The sequence below is a fragment of the Dasypus novemcinctus genome, chromosome 13, assembly GCF_030445035.2.
Source record: "Dasypus novemcinctus isolate mDasNov1 chromosome 13, mDasNov1.1.hap2, whole genome shotgun sequence".
NCBI classification, from domain to species: domain Eukaryota; kingdom Metazoa; phylum Chordata; class Mammalia; order Cingulata; family Dasypodidae; genus Dasypus; species Dasypus novemcinctus.
In genome coordinates, this window is record NC_080685.1 from 55,667,161 (window position 1) to 55,688,627 (window position 21,467).

General features: G+C 42.8%; 1 protein-coding gene across 3 annotated transcripts in view; it reads right to left on the reverse strand.

Moving 5' to 3' along the window:
- The window catches only part of ASTN1 (astrotactin 1), a 330,952-nt gene that overhangs the window by 169,802 nt on the left and 139,683 nt on the right, over positions 1-21,467 (reverse strand). For all 3 annotated transcript variants that reach the window (XR_011645503.1, XM_058310162.1, XM_058310163.2), the window contains 5 exons: positions 14,164-14,557; positions 11,799-11,945; positions 10,693-10,800; positions 5,112-5,261; positions 3,924-4,091 (listed from right to left, as the gene is read on the reverse strand). Coding sequence is in view for 2 of the 3 variants with exons in the window: in XM_058310162.1 (XP_058166145.1) it covers positions 3,924-4,091; positions 5,112-5,261; positions 10,693-10,800; positions 11,799-11,945; positions 14,164-14,557 (967 nt within the window). In the remaining variant the exon portion in view is untranslated. The remainder of the gene's footprint in view (positions 1-3,923; positions 4,092-5,111; positions 5,262-10,692; positions 10,801-11,798; positions 11,946-14,163; positions 14,558-21,467) is intronic.

The following is a 21,467-nucleotide window of genomic DNA, read 5'->3' on the forward strand; positions in this document are numbered from 1 at the left end:
GGTGGGGGGGTGGGGTTGAATGGGACCTCATATATATATTTATATATTTTTAATGTAATATTATTACAAAGTCAATTAAAAAAAATCTAAAAAAAAAGAGTAGTAATCCAAAAAAAAAAAAAAATCAAGGTGTCCGAAGGGCTGTGTGCCTTTCTGGAAGTTCTAGCGGAGACTGTTTCCTTGACTTTTCCAGCTTTTCCAGCTTGCCTACATTCCTTAGCTCATGGCCCCTAGCTCCATCTTCAAAGCCAGCTACAGACAGGGCTGATCTAGTCTTTCTCATAATATATCACTCTGACCTCCTTTTCTTCCTCCCTCTTCTAAGGTTTAAGGAGATTTGTGATTATAATGGGCCCACCCAAATAATTCAGGATAATCTATTTTAGGGTCAGCTAATTAGTGACCTTAATTGCATCTGCTACCTTAATTCGTCTTTGCCACGTAAACTAACATATTCATAGGTTCTTAGGATTCAGACATGGGCATCTTGGGGCACAGGGTCATTATTTTACCTATTATGTTGGGTATTTTGGATCACTGTGCAGGTGATGAGTAAAAACATGTTTACCCTTGGGGCACTTTTAGGAAGGATCCCTGAGGAGAGCTCCAGGCACCAGAAGCTGCTCCTTTGCAGTGACTGAAAGTCTTTGTGTGTGTGCGTGTGTGTGAAAAGTATACACGTGCATTTGCACAGTTCCACACATCCATATGGGCAGACCCTTCAGCATGGCTGGGAAAGCACACGTCCCAACACTATGACATTTCCAAGTGCGCTAGCTGAAGGATTGCAAAAATAACATTGACTTGACTTGCAGCCAATTCCCACACTCGGTTCTTTGGAGAAAGACTCAAGGATGGAGTGTGGGAGGCGAAAAAGTTTCTTACTGATGAGCGTGTGGGATGACCACATCATCCCATGTGCAGAAAGGAGCAGGACGGGGAGGGGGGAGCTTTCCAATTCAAGCATTCATGAAAACAAAAGTCTTTGCAGCGCCGTTCCTCAGCTGCTACCCAAATGAAGATGTTGCCCTTAGTTCTGTTGTAGGGTTTCAGTTCTTATTTTCAGTCTCCCTCCATGGTTTCCAGTGGGAAAGTCGTTAGTTGTCCCACATACAAGGAAGTCATTGGCAGGGGAGGGGTTCTGCAAAGATATTTTCACCAAGTATCAAAAATATGACATCTGGAAGGAAGGAAAGTTGATGGGAGAACTTTGCTGTAGATCAGCAGCTTCCTCAGGTCCTGGCACATTGAGTAGTGAAGCTCAGTAATCGCTGTGACTTAGTTTTTGAAATACAAATATGCTGGATCTGAAATGTCTGGGGAAATTAAACAATCCTTTAAAATCCCACCGCTGCCCTGATACCATGATGAATAAAACACAGATTCTGCCCTCTGTAGCTGTGTGACTTTGGGCAAGTCATGTAAATTCTCTGGCAATTCAGGTATTGATCTGAAACAAGGAGACTGCTCCCATTCAGTCATGAGATGCCCTCCAGGCTTAAAAATTCAATTCCTTCTTTTGACCCTTAATTAAAGGTGGGTTTTATTTTGTTTTTTTTTTTTAAGATTTATTTTTTATTAAAGGTTTTTTTGTTTTGCTTCAATACCAGTAGAAGCACCCCAGGCCCTCTGGGGATCCTTCTTCTCTCTGAAGTGAGTTTAAGACCTGAGATGGTCCCAAGTCCTCCTCATCAAACCAGCCAGAGAAATGGGGGACTAGAGACTCACCCAGCTGCTTGGAGAGACCCCCACCTCTGAGATGAGCTCTTTTTTTTCTTTCTCTTGAGCAAACTGGCTTTTGGGCATGGTGCACAGCCCATCTGTTTGGTTTGGTGTTTGCCTGACAGCGTGGGAGGAGCAGCCAGCAAGCACAGCCTTAGACATCAGATGTTTAAAATGCTGTACTTTCTCCTACATGTGGGGGCTGAGAATCTCTGACGGGCCCACATAAAACCAACTTTTAGATGTAAGAAGGTGAACTGTAGATGCTGCAGTTACCTATCACTCCTCCCAAAAGATGCAACACTGGGCTATAACAGAAGTAGGGTCTGGATCTTTTAGACTCACCCTCCACTATGATCTTCCACCCCAGTGTCTGCAGACGACTTGGGCGTGTGTATGTGGATGTATGTGCAAGTGCAGATGTGTGTGGCCAGCGGGGGAGTGTAGAAGATGTGCAGAGTGCTTGAGGATTTGGCCCCAACTCCAGCAACATTTTGCTTGCAGGTCTTAGCTATCTTCTTACCCCATTCTTTTGCTGTAGAGCAGCACACTACTTCTCTGGAAAGGCTCTGTGGCACTCAATGCACTGGAAATAGGTGTTTATAAAGACTACTGTAGACAAGGCCCTTTTAAAGTAAAAGTGCAAAGCAACCTGGAAGGAGGGATCCATGCTCAGGGGTAAGTTGGAATTCAAAGAGCAATGTGAGTACTTGGCACATGCCCTGCCCAAATTTGAACCCTTGGTCAAGAAATTTTGGTCCAATTTCATAGCATAAGAGTCTTAAAGACATTCATACTCTTTGACCCAGTAATCCATCTTCTAAGAATTCATCTGAAGAGGGACTGCATAACAGCTATTTTGGTGGTGGATGAAGATTATGGTTAATATTATTAGAATGATCGTCTTTTACAAATTATTAAGAACATGTTGATACATGGGAAAATTACAATGAATGTAACTTATGGATTATAGCTGGCAGTAGTTTTGTCAGATTTTTGCGGCAATGGCAAAGGAGATATATCAATTCTAAGGGACAACAATGGGGGGCACAAGGGATATGGGATTTTTCCTTTTAGAATAATGAAAACTTTCTAAAATTGACTGAGATGATGACAGCACAACTTTGTGATGAATATGAAAGCCACTGACTGTGCACTTTGAATGGATTGTACAAAGCATGGGATTATTGAACACAAAGGATCCTGTAGTGGAAGAGGGACTGTAGCCCTCCAAACAAATATGAGAACATTCTCTCATGAGCTATAACATGTATATAATACTAACACATGGTGTCAATAACCAGGTAAGTTGGGGAAAAAATAAGCCAAATGTAAGGTAGGGGTTACAGTTAGTAGTAATGTTTTGACAATTCTCTTTCATAGTTTGTAACAAACATTTCACAACAATGCAAGGTATTGGTGGTGGGGTGATGTATGGGAGCCCTGTGTGATGACATGCCTTTTGTAAGTTCACAACTTTTACTATACATTTATTATTTATGGATGCTCGTGTATGAAAGATCAATTAAAAATTAAAAATTAAAAAAAAGAATTCATTTGAAGAAAGTAACCTCAGATGTGCCCTGCATTGATAGGCAAAGTTGTTCATTTTAGTAGTATTTGTAAAAATTCTCTAAAATATAAAACACCCTAAATGTCAAATGAGAGGAATGTTTAAATGAGCTATGGTATAGACATACAATGAAATACCAAATGGCCATTAACTTAGGTTAAATAAGTGGAGAGTAGTGAAGAAAGCAGGAAAACTCTTCTAGATCTGGTTATGTTTCCAAGCTTCTAAAAAAACCACACAAAGGAAAAAGGTCACAAGAGAGGGCATTAAAATTTTAAAAGAGATTATCTCCAGGAGCTAGAATTATAGATGATGATAATTTTCTTCTTGGAGCTTTTCTGTCTTTTCTAAATTTTCTATAATAAACATACATTAGTTTTATACTCCTAAGAAGCCTAGCCCCAGTAGCTAAATATCCTCTGACTGGATGACAGACGGGCTATGGACACCCATAGGGCCCTTCCAAGGCTTCTGCCAGAAGATGACCCCATGCCAGCAGCTTGTATGGCACAGTCGAAGCTCCTGACAGCAGTGGGACAGTGGCAGGGGTGGGGGGCAGGTTTTGAGGGCTGATCGCAAGAGGTACAATCTCGCTGACAGTTACTCCCTGCCTAGTGCTCCTGCCTACCAGTTTCGGGGTCACACTGGTGTTCGCAGGGGTCCAGGAGCCGTCGTGCACAGAGGTCCATGGCCCAGGGCCCGCTGGAGTTCTGCTGAGAGAAGAGCACCACTTGGGCAGGGTTCAGCCAGTCACTGGCATCCAGCTGGCTCCCCTCCAGCAAGATGAAGCGGCTCCCTGTTGGGTAAAGAGAGGAAGCATGCCCATGTGTGCACACAGACACACACAAGCCACTGCAGACAAAGCAAAGGCCACCCTGCAGATGAGTCCCAATCCGAGCTCAGGGCTTCCACCAGTCTTAGCCCTTCATTAGCTCCGGGGTAAGGGGTGAGCAGATGGAGACGCAGCCATCACTTGGGCTGCTGTGAGGCTGGGGACATTAAGGCCCTCCCTCCCATATTGTCCCCTGCCTCCTTGCCCCATCCCATTCCTACAGGAGTTCTAGGGATACAGGGAGATAGCAGCTCTGTGATGGCCATGGCACAGCTCCAGCAGACCCAGCCACAGGCACTGGCACATACCCAAGCAATAGGGACCTGCTGCCTGTCTTCACTTGCCATGAACTAGCAGGCCCTCTAGCACCATGCACAGTCCCCACCTGTTTTCAACCTCAGAGCAACCGAGAGAACAGACATTAACAAGTCAATTAGGTGCTCTGAGCTTAAATAATTCAGGGACTCTCAGAACTTATATTAGTCCCTCATTATATAGGGGGCTGCCTGGATAAAAGCAAATTATTGCTTCGGAGTTCCAGGCTTAGAGTGAGCTACTGCAATTAGGAATTTTCCACCTGGGTATACCGAACTGAAGCATGGCTAATCCTTAAACATCTCTACTACTCCACTTAGCTCTTCCTCTCTCAAAGGCTAAGTGAATCTTGGCATCTACCTACCTGTAGACAACATGCTCTACATTTTCTACAAAGACGGGGACTTATTTAAGAACAAACAAAAATGGAAGTGGGCATAGATGAGAGGAGGTCATCTGTTCAGTTGCCCGTTTTTTTTTTTTTTTAACTTGCTTATTGATTTCATCTGCAGACAATACTGTTTTCCTAAGTCTCATTTATTTGGGTTTATGTTTTTCCCCCTATATAGTAGTATCTAATAGAGGTTGCTGGCTTCTTTATCCCTTGCCCAAACTGAAAACCACCCTATTTAATGGAGGAGGTCTCAGCCTCAGAAGAAGTGGGCTCACCATCTGCGATCAGGTGCTCAGGGACGTGCAAGGTGATTTTGACAATGAGAGGACAGCTGACGTGAGAGGCACACACCAGGCCGATCACACAGCTGGTGACGCTGATCAGTGTCAAGGTGGTCTTATTCACAGGACTTCGGGGAGAGCCCACTAAAAACAAGACAAAGCAAGAGACATGGTGGTGAAAATCTTGGTATTGCAAATTCAATTTGACGTTTTGCTACCTGACTGTTCTCTCTGCCTAACCCAGCAACAAGGGGAGACAGGGAAACACCTGGTTCCCAGTGGAAGTGTCTCTGACTGCATGACCTCAGTGACCTTAGTCCTCCTGGAACACCACATCATCAGGTGGAATCAGAGGGAACTCGGCCATATGGCGAGCCTCAGGTCAACAATGATCAGTTGCATGCAAGTCATCTTGTGAACCTGGGCCAGGTTCACAAGAAAAAACATGAAGGGAGCAATTCTCCACACATACACGCCCCAGCCCTGCCCACTTGCTGGGTTGAGCTCCAACCTCTTGCTAAATTGTGGTGGGAATATTTTTGACCACACACTTGGGATCTCCTTAGGCTCCACCACTTTCCACAGAGGGTGCTTCTCCAAAGCATCTCCTCCACTCCCATGGCTCAAGCTACTTCTCCAGGATGAAATGTCCTGAGCTTGAAGAAACTTTGCTTTCTTTATGTGTATGAGTTGTGCCAAATGACTCTTACTCTGTAAGAGTAAAATAAATAAAATGGTAAAATATTGCTCTGAGTATACAGAAAATGTTGTTGTGCCACAGCCCTGCAATCACTGGGGTAAGGTTTAATGGAAATGTAGTGAGGAAATAATTGGGAATAAGAAACACTCCCAGGTGGGTGGCAACAGAGATAGGAACTAGGTGGGAGTGTTTTTTGTTTGTTTGCTATTGTTTTGTTTCCATAGAGAAGATAAAATGGTAGTAGGCAAGACCTTTCACAGGGCAGATGTGAGAAAGGAAGGAAACAAGGTAAGTTACCAACTGAGTTGTATGGGTCTTTTGTAATATCAATAATATTTATATTGGTAGTAATAAAAGGCTTCCAATATGAAAATTAGACAGGTGGCCAACATTATTTTTATTTTTCATGTTTGCTTCCTTACAAAAAATCTATAAGCAAGTATAATAATTACCCACTTTATAGATAAGGAAAATAAATTTCAAAGAGATTAGCCTAATAGTGATAGTTAACATTTATGAAGTGGTAATTGTGTCGGGCAACAGTGGTTGGGGCTTTACATGCCACAAATCATTGCATTATCCCCACAATTTTAGGAGGGCAGTTCCCATGGAGATGCAGGGGGTAGTAAGGTTATAGGGTTTGTCCAGGGTCAAGGGGTTACTAAGGAATAGAGCCAAGATCAAAACACAGATCTGCTGAGGCTATAGCCCATAAGGAACAAGGGCTGTTCCATCTTTGGGCCCAGGGGAGTCTTTGGAACCACTGTTTTCAGGAACACAAGCAGGGGATTTGGTCCATGGAGGCACCAATTCTTTATAGGAGCAGGTTTCACTGAGGTGAGTGTGTCAGCAACAGCTGGGAGAGAGGGGCTCACTGGGGGCAGTCAGCCTCTGAGTTTTCTGTCCCTTCCTACCTGGGGACATTCTACTCATGTTAGTTTCCTTTCATAATGGAGTCTATTTCCCCACACTCACAAACCTGCATCTCCAGGCCAAACCTTACCTCAACCAAGTACCTTGGCAACAGATCCAAAACTAAACTCATTAGAAATTATTTCAAAATAAAAAAAATTTTAAAAGTAGAAACTAAACTCGCCACCTCTCTCAAAACATGCTCCCCTCTCAATTCCATTGCCCAGAGAATGGCAGTGCCATTCACTTTGTTTCCCAAATAAAAAATCTTCATGTTTAATTTCTCTGTCATTCACAATTACCACCCCACCCCCGACCCCACCCCATGCAACAAAGCCATTAAATCTTTTTCATTTTGCTCCAATATTTCTGCTGCCTCCATTCTCTCCATCCCTACCTACCCCTTGTTCCACTTCTGGACTATGGCATAGCTGTCCATGCCCCCACTCTCACCCATCCTCCACACTGCCCCCAGGGTAAGCCTTCCCCTCACAGAGGTGACTGGATCAATGCTCTTTAGAAGCTTGCAACTGAATCATCAAGTTCAAGTTTGTTGGAATTAAGGCCATGTCTTTTCTGGCTTCTGCTGGTCTTCTGGTCTTATTCCCCAAGCAGCACACAAATCTACACCCTAAACATCACTTTAGTAAGCTATTTACAGCTCCCTGAAGAGACCATCATCATTTATGTCTCTGCAACTCTGCACATATTACTTCCTCCTCCACAGAATGCCATTTTGTCACCTTGTCAGCCTGGTATACACCTACACTTCAAGTCACAGCTCAAACAACATTTCCCTGTACACTCTTCCCTGAAACCTTCAAGAGCAGATTGTCACTCATTCCCTGATGCTCCTCTGGGTCACAGAGCACTCTGCCATTATAGCCCTTCTCACACAGCATCATCACGGTTCGCAGGCCCTCGCCACTGCTCTCCTGTGGTTGTAATGACTTGCTGCTGGTTTCCCTTTCTCTCTGGTCCTTCTGCATCTTCAACCCATAATCCAGCATCTCCTTAGCTTCAAAGCTCCCAGTGGCTCCCTATGAGCTCAGAGGCAAGTATAAATCTCCTAACCTGGCATATGTATGATTCTGGTAGCTAGTTCTGTTCTCCAGCCTCATCCCTTTCATCCCTGTACTAAAGGGATGAATCTACCTGTCTGTCTATCTATCTATATCTATCTATCTATCTATCTATCTATCTATCTATCTATCTATCTATCATCTCTACAATTATATGTACATATTCCAGACTGTAGTTATCGTATTGAACCACTTTTAACTTCATTGAAAATACCATGTTCCTTTTAACCTTTAAGGTGTTTTATATGCTATTTTCCTTACTCTTCCTCTTTCAAGAAGTTCTATATATTGTACATATAACCCAATTCTAAGAATCGTCTCCTTTTTTCACTTCAATTGCTACCAGGTAGATTTACCTGTCTGCACCTCTTCTTAGAACTCATTTTCATTTATCCACATTATTCATTGAATTGTTGTCCACACTTCAATTCATATTATTCACACTTATCACTGTGCCATGTTTTCACGTTTTTACTACCTTTCACAAAGCCTGACCCATAGCAGGTGGGTTATTAAATGTTTTTGTTGGTCTGACTGATGTATTCAGTTTGGCTCAACAAACATTTATGCAGCATCTATTAGAGGCAAAGTCCTTATTATGTACTTTGGAAAAATAGAGATAAATTAGACATGCCTCCTCCCTAAGAAGCTTACAGCCTAGTTAATAGTAATAAACAGTTATGCACTAGGAGAGTTTGGTATTTAAAAGGAACCATTTTATGATTCTGTTCATGCTGAAAAGAAACTCTTTCTAATTCATTCCTATGGGTTTTCTTAAATAAGATTTTATTACATCAGAACATACCCTATAGGTCAATTCTAAACTTCATAAGCCTCTAAGGATAGACCTAGATTGAATGTGTGATGTACACAAATATGTACTGAGGATCAAGGGGGAGGGAGCAAGAAAAAACTAATCTGCATTCACATCTCAGGGATGCTGGGACATCAGGCATTAGGCTGGTCAGAGCCCCAAGTGATTTCCTGAGTAAATAGTGGCAAGAACGTTTGGACCTATAACAGCAGGGACTAACAGAAACTGGGGTTGGGGAAGGAAAAAAAAAGTATTTTCCAATCTATGGGGAAAATGCCCTCAAGTAAGAAGAGAACTCAATTGGAGGTAGGACAGAGCCAAAATATACATGTCTTTTGAGAGGCACTGGTTGATTATTGAATGGGAGAAATGCTATTGAGAGTGACACAGTGTGATGCTACTCAGATATCCTTCATTACATCTCAAGGGGACTGTCCAAAAGTCTAAGATCAGGCTCTTTAAGAAACCTGAGAGCCAGGCTGTGCTATGGAGAGTTCTAAGAGCAACAATAGGGGTTTCACTGTATTTTCCCAGTTTCCAAGAAAGCACATTTTGATCTAACTCTATCCTTCAGTAGCCCTATGCATGATGTACTGTTAACTCATTTAATATGTGAGGGAATTGAGTCTCAGAAAAGTTGTCTTTATCTAATACCATACAGCAAGTAAATGGTGAAGCCGATTGGTGCTTCAACCCAAATCTGCCTCAGTGATGACGGTGAGTCCAGCAATGTCATAGGCAATGGTAGCCAAGCTGCAGTAGCTACTCCTGAAGCCACTAAACAGAGTGGAGTGGCACAGATGGATGCAAGGACAACTCTTTTGATGCTGAGAAGAACTCATCAGCTACCTGCAACCCTATCAGGATAGAGGAAGGTACTTGGGGCTTGTAGCCCTGTGATTCTGCTGGGTAGGGGTTCAGGGCCTAAGACCATTATACTCATTTTTCAGGCCTTAGATCACTCTTTAAACCCTGTGGCAATTTGATATTATTTATGAATTCTGAAAAGAGATATTGATTGTATTTGTAAACTGGTCTGTTCCTCTGGGCATGATCCCCTTTGATTATATTTGAGTCAGCTGAAGCATCTGATTGAATTATGTTAAGATTAGGGCTTTGAGTCAACCACATTACTAGAGTGTGACTCAGCATTGAGTCCCAGCCCCCTTGGTGAGGTAATAAAACAGATTCTCACACAGAAGTTGATACTCGGGAGAAGAACACAGAGGAATAGAGATGGCTCATTAAACAAGGCAGAAGCCCTAGGAAGAGAGATAAGCCTGACAGTCTACAGCTGGCCTTGTGAAGAGAACAGAGCAGCTGAGCCCCGAAAGAAATGAGTCCCAGGAAAAGGGATGAGCCTTATGCCAGCCTACAGCTGAGACTGGAAGAAGCTGGGACCATGGAGCCTTAAGAGGAAGAAGGAAGGCTGAACCCTCACAGACATTGCCTGCATCTTGCTCCAAAATGTTGCCAATGACTTTGGGTAAGAGAGCACCTCTTATTATATCTTCAGTTGGACTCTTTAGGGCCTTCAGACTATAAGCTTCTATCCCAAATAAATACCCTTTATAAAAGCCAACAGAGTTCTGGTACTTTGCATCAGTACCCCTTTGGCTGACTAATACAAACCCCCTTCCCTATCCCAATCCATGTTTAGCTCAAACCCAAGGATGATGTGGCTGGGTAAACAATGGGTACATGTAACACCCATTCTTTTCACATTCAATATAGTTTATCAAGTTCATTTCCACTGTCTAAATAGCAAAGTATGATTTCTGAGGCTTCCAGAAGGAATTGAGAGTCTTCTGACCAAGAAATAGCCTTTCAAACAACTTGGAAACTTGTTTGAGAGCGCCATTATCTGGGAGAGATGATTCTCTAAAATGTTCCACTCTAGGCTCTTCTTTCTTCCTTAGGAGGAAACACCAATTGTGGTCCAAGAATTCTTCCTGCAGAAACTGACTTTGGTACCCAGATCCCCCAATGTGATCCAACACCTCTGCGGCATCCTACCTTTCCCTCCCCTCAGACCTCCTTTGCCACCCTCTCTCCCTGTCCACCTACCTCTACTGCGCCTCCGGCTCCGTGAAGGATCAGTGTAAAAGGTCAGCTGGGGGTCGTTTTCTGCCTCTGGGCCAGAATCCCCTTCAGGGTTCAGGAAGGCAGATCCAGCTGTAATGAAAAGGAGAGGCCAAAGACATTCTTCAGTTTTGTCTTTTTGACACCAAATCATGGTGCCAGTTCAATAGAAAAATCAATGACACAAGAGGAGTGGTTACAGGGAACTGGGCTTCCTTTCAGAGAAGGAAACAGTCTTATGCAGCCTTTGCTAGAGCTCCGCCCCCAGCCATGCCCCCACTCAGGCTGGCCATGTGAGGCAGCCACCTGCTGGAGACAGCCTCCAGTATGGAGGATGGCAAAGGGAGAAAGGGAAATTCTCATTACAGGCCATGATTCTGGTTGATATGAGGCTGGGACATGTCTTAAGGGGATATTTTTGTGATTCGTTTCTGGTTCTAGAACGTATGTTTAATGCAAAAGATGAGAAAATACACTAAATAAAGGGAAAAATCCTGATCTCCTCTACAGCCACCATTCAAAGAAAAACTGTTAACATTTGATTTACAGTCTTCCTGTATATTTTTCTGTGCAGAACAAATAAAGGTTTTTTAACCCCCCTTTAAAATTGGCATTATGCTGTATCTATTGTTTTATAACCTCATTTTTTTTTCATTTAATATGCGGTGGGCAACTTTCCATCTCAACAAATTCAGATCTACATTATCATTTTAGTGGCTGCATAGTAAAATGTCAGACAGTAGACAGATGTGCCAGGTAGTTAACCAATTCCCTACTGGTGGACATTTAAGCTATTTCCAGTTTTTTGCTCTTTTAACACTGTTGTGATGAACAGCTTTTTACACACCTCTTTGCATGCCTGTCCAATTATTTCCTTAGGATAAATTCTCATTGGTGAAATTACTTGGTCAAAGGATTGGCTCATTTACATTCTTTCTTAAGTAGCACCCAATTGTTCTCCAGAAAGACTATACTAGGGCACACCCACTTCAGCAATGCCTAAGAGTGTAGATAAAGGACACTAATGGCCCTGCCTCTTCCAATATTCAGGGGTCCACCTGCAAGTCCTGGCATTAGACCTGGGTCTGTACCTCTTGCTTTGTTGTTGATACGCTTTCTCTGGCTACTGGAGGTGTGAGAGAGCAGGGTGGCCTGCTGGTGGTTGGAGTCCACGGGGCTGGTGGCGATGATGTTGTCCTTGTACTTGTTCATCAGTGACAGCTTGGCATTGTCACTTCCTATAAAAAGAAAATTCAAGGCAAAAGCTATAAGGAAAAAGTCCAAAAGAAAGTGAGGGCAAGGAAAAAATGCATGAATCAAGTAGATGCAGTTTCACAGAACTGAAATAAGGCGACTTTAGAGTGAGAGACTGGCATAAACCATAATACTCTTCTTTGCTTTCTAGGGGACCAAAAAGTTTCCCTTCAAAGTTAGGGGAGAAGGAGTGAAGTAAGGCTCTTTACAATGGAAAATTCAACTAATTCTGTATTGATAGGGTCACTTTATGTGGCCCTTGGACTATAGACAGACTGCAGATTTTTTCTTTTGGTTAGCACACAGTTTAAAAAGAGTTTAATGTGATGGAATTGGACTCAGAGGGGATCTCTTTTCACAAGACTTGCATGCTACTTTATTGGAATTGTAGTCGGTGCTGGGTTTAAGATATATGTAGGGGATTTGAATCTCTGGACTGATAATATGACACCCAGGCCCAGAGCCTCAACAGACTTCAGCTCCTACACTTTGATTTATTGGACTTACTCCACTCAGCTAACATGGAGTTGAAGAAGGTCAACCACCACAACATGGAGCCTAGAGTGTCTACAACTGGAAGCGGGAGGAGTGCATCCAGTACCCATATGGAATCTAAGCCCTCACTTGACATAGATGTGCAATGGACACAACCAATCCAATGTCCACAGAGAAAATGTGGAATGGGTGTGGGAACGGTAGCCATGGTGGCTGCTGGGTGTGGGGAACGGGAGGAAGAGATGAGATGTGGAGGCGTTTTCGGGACGTGGAGTTGTCCTGGATAGTGCTTCACGGACAATTACGGGACATTATAGATCCCCCCAGGGCCCACTGGATGGAACGTGAGAGAGTCTGGGCTATGATGTGGACCATTGACTATGGGGTGCAGTGATGCTCAGAGATGAACTTACCAGGTGCAATGGATGTGTCATGATGATGGGAGAGAGTGTTGCTGTGGGGGGAGTGGGGGGCGGGGGCGGTGGGGTTGAATGGGACCTCATATTTTTCATAATGTAATTAAAAAAAAATAATAATTAAAAAAAAAAAAGAGTTTAATGTTGAGTGCATTCAGGCAGTGTATGCACCCTCAGTTCACCACAGTCTGCACCATTCTCTATTGCCCGCATCCAGCTATTTCACATATTTATGTGATCTGCCTGGTTCTTGAAGACATTGGAGTTTGTAACTTCTGAACATCAAATGTCTACTTGGTAGGCTTAGCTATGCCAGAGGCGCTGTGGGGAATATGAAAGTAATTGAATATATATCCTCTATTCTCAGGAGTTCTTAGACTTTAAATCTTATTAGGAAATGGACTATTCATATAGTATCTCTTCTAGATAAGCAGAATGGAAACCTTATGCAACCCCACTCTTTCTAAGCGCCTCTAAAAATCCATTTATCTTAAGTGACATTCAGCATCAAAAATGTCATACTCAGAGATAATCGGACAGTTCCTTGAAGGATCACACCTTGGGGTTTTAACTGCAGGGAGTTGCTTATTCATAGAAGTCTGACAGAGAGATAGGTGGGAAGAAGAAAAGTATAGTTTTTTCCTCTCTGTCTTTTGTTGATTTTGATCTTGTCAAGTTGGATTAGGTCCAAGTCTCTTCCAACCATTGCCTTCATCAATAAACAAAACATCTGTGGTTAAACCTAGATTCTATTCCTTCATTTTCTTTGGAGAATTGCATCCCTTGTGAAGCCACAGAGGCATAGGCAAGACAACACAACTAAACTGTCCCAGGTTAAAGTCTCACATGTCATGGGAAAGAAGAGATACCACCCCTCCACATGCACACTTCAGTGCAGGATTAAAGTGCCTGAGCCAATAGATCACACCCAAAAATGTCATACACACATGTTGAGCTTTCTTGCTATCTCCTTATTTTCCAGAGGGTTGCTCATTACACACTAAAGGTCTCTAAATGACTCCTCTGTTGGATGTAAAAGTATCTCTGCTTCCAGTGCAGGGTGCAAGTGGAGCAAGTTTCCAATTTACACTTGTTCTTTGGATTTTCTAGATGAGAACGGTTCCCATTGTCTCAGGAAACAGATTATTCTTCTTGCCCACCTGGGGACTGGCACAACCCACTATATATGACAACCATCCACTAAATAAGAAAACAGCAGCAATTCCCTACCCACTCCCAGGTGCCCTTAGGCAAAGGACCTAACAAGTCCAGGCCCTGGTCCCATCCCCACCTGGTGTGAGGTCCATCCCCGCCTTCTCATTGCAGCCCTGCAAGGAGTCAAGGGTGCGGGTGACCTGGCTGGCGAAGTCCTCCCCTCCGTTCATGCACTCCCTCTGCAGGTGGTGCCGCAAGTCGGTGATGTCATACTCGTAGCCATCCAGGATGGGCGTTTCCCGGATGCTCAGTGTGCCACTGGAGTTGTGGCCCTGCACACGGGCGTTGCGCAGACTTTCCCGCCCATGACCACCAATCAGCACGGAGGGAATGTAGTGAATCTCGTTAGCTGCCTCGGCACTGGCACTCTTCTGTGGTTGGGGGACCCGGCGGCGCTTGCACCAGCGCCGGCGAGTGTACAGGATCATCACTAGACACAGGATGGACAGCAACAGTGCAATCATGCCACCCTGGGAAGAGAAGACAAGAGGTGAATGCTGGAAGATGGGTGCACTCTTCCCAAAGAGCCATAGGCGGTCAGTGCCCACCATTCATCACTCATTCATTAATACATTCATTCAGGAAGTATTAAGCACTTAGAGCAACCATCATTCAGCAGCAAGGGGCAGTCTACAGCGATTGGTATTTAAAGTTCAAGAAAAATGGAACTGGGATACCAGTGCATCATTTCAAGTGATCCAAGGTTGCTTCTAAACAATTTGAAGAAGGAAGAAGTCATTGAAATTGTAAGAGTGTATGTGTGTATGTGTGTGCATGTGTGATACCAGAAGCAGAAATAGAGGAGAGGGTTTAGTTTGTTATGGAAGATCTGCTACGATGCAAAGCTGGTTTCGGGTTGTCGTTTTAGCTGTGTTATGGCACCTGCTTTCTTCCTGCCTCACACCGTAAAAATCAATCATATGTGAATTCTAACTCAGTCTCCACCAATTTCCAGTGAGTTCTGTAAATTCTAGGCCAGCAGTTTTTCATGTGGAAAATGGAGAAAATACTGGGCCTCCCAGGGTGGTTGTAAGGATTCAGCTAGGTAACTATGTGCAGTGCCTGGTACAATGCATCACATGTTAGAGAGGCTGTCTTCAGTCCAACTTTAAATGTCTCTATCAGTGTGACTGTCCCCCCGGGAGAAAACCACTGAAAAATCTGAACAGGAAATTCACATCCCTTAGGAATGTGCGGGAAGGAATCCCCCCATTTGAAAGTGACTTTCTGGGTCACCACTGCTTTTCAGAGACAGCTTTCTCCCCACCACAGGCCTGGCTGATGTTCCCCATCCTTGCTAAAGCTCGAGGGAAGGGATTGAGACCCATGTCTTGGAGGCAGATTGGCCGAAGTTTCCTTCTAAACCTCCTGGTCCTCAAAGGCCATCTCCTCTCAGACCATTACTTAAAAAGCTACTATCTGTCAGAGGCTGGGATGCAGTGCCTCAGCGAGATTGAACACCACGTCTTGACATCCATCCAGGGCAGAGTTTGGAGGGTAGGCCTCACAGGCCCGTTGCTGCACAGATTTCAGTGGGCATAAATCTTCCTGCGCACAATCTGTATTCACTCCCTTTATTTTGGTCAATATCCCTCCAAACCGTTTTCATTAGGCTGGGGTGTGCCAAATGGTTCTGCTTTCAACCTTGAGTGTCAATCACTGCCACCCTCTCATATGGGCTAGAGATGAAAGCCCCCTATTAATTCCCAAAGGGCCCACCCATACAAGGCTGGGTCCAGATTATTCCCTCAAACCCATTAAAGGGGACTTTTTCCCAGGTCCATAATCATTATGTCTTGGATTTATAAAGTTCCTTTTCCAGTAAATCTCCCCATTTATTCTCCCCTTTCCACCATTACCAGGAGCAAAGCAGCACACACACGCACATGCACACACACACACACATGAGACGTTCCTCTTTCAAATGGGCAGGAGTAGAGACACCAAGCAACCGTGTCAGCTGCTCAGAGACATGTCATGTCAGGTGGTTTGTCAGGAATGTGTACCAGCCTCCTGGTTTTCAAAGTTTTCTTTTGTTTGTGGAACTCTTTTTCCTGGTAAAGTTTTTCATGCAAGTACAGAAAAGCATAAACATGAAGCTGCTCAGGTTACTGTGGGGGCAGATGAAACAAGCCAAGTCTTACAGGCTCTCACTGCCTGCCCATCTCCACTGTCTTCCACTGTGGCAGCCCCTCACACATGCCACAGAGCCTGGTGTTCAAGACACAGCCCCTCGACAGCATCGTAACCACAACGTGGACCAATTCTCTGAAAGCTCCTCCTTGCATACAACCTAACAGTTTTGCAGCTGGGCCTTCATCCCAGAGTCAGACCCACTATCCTTTCCTTCACTCCAAATTGAAACTGTAACAACAGGTAATTAAGCCACACAGAAGGAATAACTTCCCAGGTGAGAGAAGGTGTCAGACACTGTATTAGGTTAGGGAAAGCGAGAGGTAATTTCATTCCCTAAAGAGCTATAAGAGTAGCATAAACATCAATCCGAGGAAATGGTTTAAACACCATCTTTCCAGCTCACAGAAGGCTTTTAGGAGCCCCTTTCATGCCTACTTACTAGTTCTCCCTTCAGATGGCCACAACATGGTTATGATAAAGTCCAGGCCATAGGTTCTTCCCATATTAGGCAGTAATAAAGCACTAGCCGCTCTTGTTTACTGTACTTTTCCTCTATAGTGGGCATTTGTTCTAAAGCCCCTACACTTTTGAACTTGAAGAGGTTGGTGCAATTATTTTCCCATTTTATATTTGAAAAACCCAAGGCACAGAGGTTTTAAATAACTTGCCCAAGGTCACCCAGCAGATGAGTAGTAGAACTGGGATGGGGACACTATCACTGTCATTCAGGGTCTCTATTCCTAGTCACAAGACTACAGCTACTCTGAGTGAGCTTTGCTAACTAGAAACTACCTGCCCCAGCATCTATCTCATAAATTCAAAGAAGACTGAGTAGGAGAGTGGCTGACTCTGCCAGGTGCATCCTCATTTCTCCAAGGAAGAAGAGAAAATTCACAGGGCATCTCACACTGACAGTGGGTCAAAAGAGACACCATCACTACCTAAAGGCCTTTTACTCAGTAAATAACCAAATCCAGGGTTACTTGGTAGTGGAAAGACAGCATTCGTGTTTTATGTTCTCCCTGTTAAAATAAGACCTTCACATCATACATCACTACTTAGCTGGAAGACACCAATAGGCCCTGAACTTAGTTGCATTTCAACAAAGAAAAGTGGCATCATATAGTTCTCTTTCAAATTAGAGACCTGTAAAAAACCTCTAGGCTCAGCCCCTCTTTTCTGACGAAGAAACCAAGGCCCAGTGAAACCGCCAAGCTCGACAGTGCAGGTCGATGCTAGATCCAGGTCCTGGTCACTGCTCTTTTGGTGGCATCATTTTGTTAGGTGCATCTAAAATTTCCTTGACTGTAGCTGTGTGGGTGGCCTAGAAACTCAGGAATATTTTATATGTATTTATTTTTTAAAGATGACAACCTACAGTGGGCTAGAACACAAATTTTCATTCAGCTATGAAAGTTTATTTTTATTTTTTTTCATATCTCTCCCCTTCCCCCCACCCCCAATTGTCTGTTCTCTGTGTCCATTCACTGTGTGTTCTTCTGTGTCTGCTTCTATCCTTAGCGGCCTGCGAATCTGTCTCTTCCTTTGCCGCGTCATTGTGCTGTGTCAGCTCTCCGTGTGTGCGGCACCACTCCTGGGCAGAATGGAATTTCTTTCGTACTGGGCAGCTCTCCTTACCGTATGCCAGTTTATTGAGTCTCAAATCTTGCTCTACCATAATCTTTTTTCAGCTTAGCATCCATGACTCCAAAGGCTTTGATTTTCCAATCATCAGTTACCAGTAAGGAAGTCAAGACATTAGGCGAAACACAGCACAGGCATATGTAAAAGGATGCTTGGGTACTCAAGTTGTGATATGGTTTCTCTGCCTCTATATCCCAAATTTGTGGCAGGTGTCACAACACTCTGCCTTGACTTATCTAATTGTGGATTATTATGTAAATAATAATATACATAATATTAATATTAATATGTAATATGATTTAATAATAATATTATGCAACAATAGTAATTTGTAAAATCACTACACACACATTCTTCCAAACTGTTTCTTTGCCTAATCCAGTGAGCAGGTATTAGAATTAAACAGGTCATCCATCCTCTATACTAAGAAAAGGCCGGGATCTAGTCTCCTTGATAACTTTCCTTCTACCTTGAAGATTTGGAAATCCAGTGCTCACCTTCAATTAATTTTGCACGCTTGTGACAAACTCTTGTTCTTTGACATTTTTCATTATTTTTAACCCTTTACTTGCACAGAGAATTTTAAGCTCTAGGGTATTTCTTTCACATAATCTAATGAAACAATGAGGCAGCAGAAGGAATGGAATTAAAAAAAGCCTAGGCCAAGGGCTATAGCTGAGAGATTCCTGGTAACCAACTCAAAAAGACAAATTGCACACCTCCTCTTTTCTGACAAAGAAAGTTTATTGGGAGAATAAACTGGAGTGCAACGCTAAACATAATGGGCAATATCATCACAAAAGGCTTTACAGATAGCATGCAGGAGTTCTTATATGCAGAGGCCTTGTTTTTGAGTTCCTATATTTCCCTAGCTGTGTTCAGAGTATATTCGTCATTTATCTATGTTAGCTTCCATCTTTATGGCATTAAAAAAAGAAAAACATTAAAGTAGATTCAACCCAGGTGACAAGTTACAAGTTATAAAGCTTGAACATTAAAACAAAACAAAACAAAACATTGACCATAAGATATGAAATTGTTTTGCTTTTTATTCATCTTTTCACAAGTTTTCTGATTATTCTATTGATTTTCCTCAAAACTGTTAACATTTTGTAACTAGAAGCATGTTTGGGGGATATGAGAACTCCACATCTGTTAAGTTGCTTCCAAAAAAAAAAAAAGTGGCATTTAAAAGTATTCTCCCCTTTTAAAAAAATCAATAAATCATTTGTACTGGCTTTAATAGAGATCAAACAATGAAATCAACTTTTACTTTATTATGAAACTGACATTTTTGGCACTTACCTGAGAGAGCAGTATTAGGTTTGTCAGATAATTTGCAGATTTTGGGAACTTTTATGTACCAGTGTTTTATATAACATTGACAGTGATTGCCCAGGGATAGAAAATGCTAGGCAGATCTCCCTTTTATGCTCATCCTAGTACTCCAGGCCTATCCACAAAACTGTCTCATTATCTGACCTGTGTATTCATCCTGGGTCCCGAGCCACGCCTGCCTCCCTTAGCTAACTCCTACTCATCCTTCAATGTCAGTTCAGTGATACATCTTTGGACAGCTCTTCCCTAATCATATTGCCCTGGACATACACATGGCTTCCACAGCACCCTCCATATAACTCTCTCCACAAGTACTTATGACTTCGATTTACTTACCCATCTCATGTACCGGACTATAGACTGTAGGAGGACAAGGGCAATATCTGAAGTATTTCTTATAGCTTCAGGGTTGAGGATAGTGCCTAGCAGAAAATAGGTGTTTATGTAAAGAAGGAAGGAGGGAGATAGGGAGGGAGGGATGAAGAGAAGGCAGGAGGAGAAAATCATTCATCAACTTTGAATACATTTCTACATGAACATCTTCTACATGTTTGCAAGCAAAGCTTATACAAGGAAGTTGCTTGTGTGACTCATTCATTCATTTCATTATTCACTCATTCAACAGTATTTATTGACACATACTTTAGCAAGGAATTTTTCTGGTGGTCTCTGCTACAGGGATACTGCAGTGAATGATACAGAGAAGGTTCCTGATCTCATGGAGTTTACATTCTAGTTAGAGGAGAAAATTGACATAATTGATTTTAAAAGGTAAGTGAATGGCCAAAAGGAAGACAAATATAGATTATAGGTGCTGGAAATGCCAGTCATTATTCCTCTTCTTATAACAAAAGAAAGTGATGACAGATGAAGCTATCTTAGACTAAAGGTGATGCTCTTGATAATATCTCATAGGACAGCGGATTTCTTCTTTAATCTCAAATCAGTGTCATGTGCTCAGGAAATCTCAGAATAAAGAATCTGGATCTATTAAATGCCACTAAAGTTTAGAGAGTCACCTGGGATTTGTGAACCATTGGCAGAAAAATAGAAAAGCTGAGATCATGTTTCCAGCTACCATCTGTCAAGATACTGTAGCCAATCAATCAGCTCACATTTCAAAGCTTAGTTTCACCCGAGGAGTAACCAGAAGAGTGAATCTGAGATATAATTAATTATCCCTCAAGGCAACTGGAATACTGCATTCAAATTATATTCCAAAAGGAATTAAATGGTGGCTAAAAAGTAAGAATCAAACAGGGAATCTGGGTGGTCCATGTCCCCTGTTTTTCCTCAATAACAATGTCTACAGGTCAGGGATAAAGACCCTTTCTCATATATTAAAACAGTCACTCACATCTGCCTCTGTCTTTCAGAAAAGATAAGCCAGGAGCAGAACACCTGTGTTGGAAGCCTATATGGCAACTTTGGTCATATTCTAATTTAGAACCAAAATATTGCAGCCTGGGGTAGGGTAATGGATGAGGTAGATCAGCAAATTTCCAATCCTGTGATTCTGTGAGATAACTATATAGTTATACCTAAGTTTCTAATTACATGGAGGTTGTCAATAAAATAACAGATGTGACTTGGTGCAAGTTGTATAACCTCTTTGAATGAACCAATCTCTTCCAGCTTAGAATTTTCATGATTGTGACACTGATCCTTGTCAAACTGGAAATGGCTCTAAAACAGTGAATTAATTAGAGTGAAATGTGAGTTCTTCTTGCCCAGTAAATCCAGAAACCTCAGACCAAGGAAATGAAGGCAGCAATCCTTCCGAGGCAGGCCTTCAACCCTCCATTTAGTCAACACAGCCCCTGATAAGCAGGCGACCCTCTTCTCTAATGGCACTATCAGGCCTCTTGAAATCAGATAGTGTCATCCAAATTGTAGTAATATAGTCTTGGCCTTGGGAATCCCTTTATTGCCAGATGAAATCACCCAAACTAGAAGGGAAAGGCCACTTGGTTGGTTCCTCTGGCAGATTCCCTTTTCTGTGGTGGCTGGTGAATAGAAATCCATTATCCCCTGCCCATCTCCTTCCCAAATGGAAGATGAAGTGAAACACTTTAAGCATATTAAGTAGCAAGTTCAATTTATAAATTATTAGGAACATTACCTCCCCTTGGGGTTTTTCTGAAGTCTTTAATCATGTGGAAATGCTTTCCAGTTGCCACGGGCCACCACGTTAATTAAGAGACTTCACTATGTCCTCTGGGGCTTCTGACGTGAATTGCACATCCCACTGGCAGGGGACAG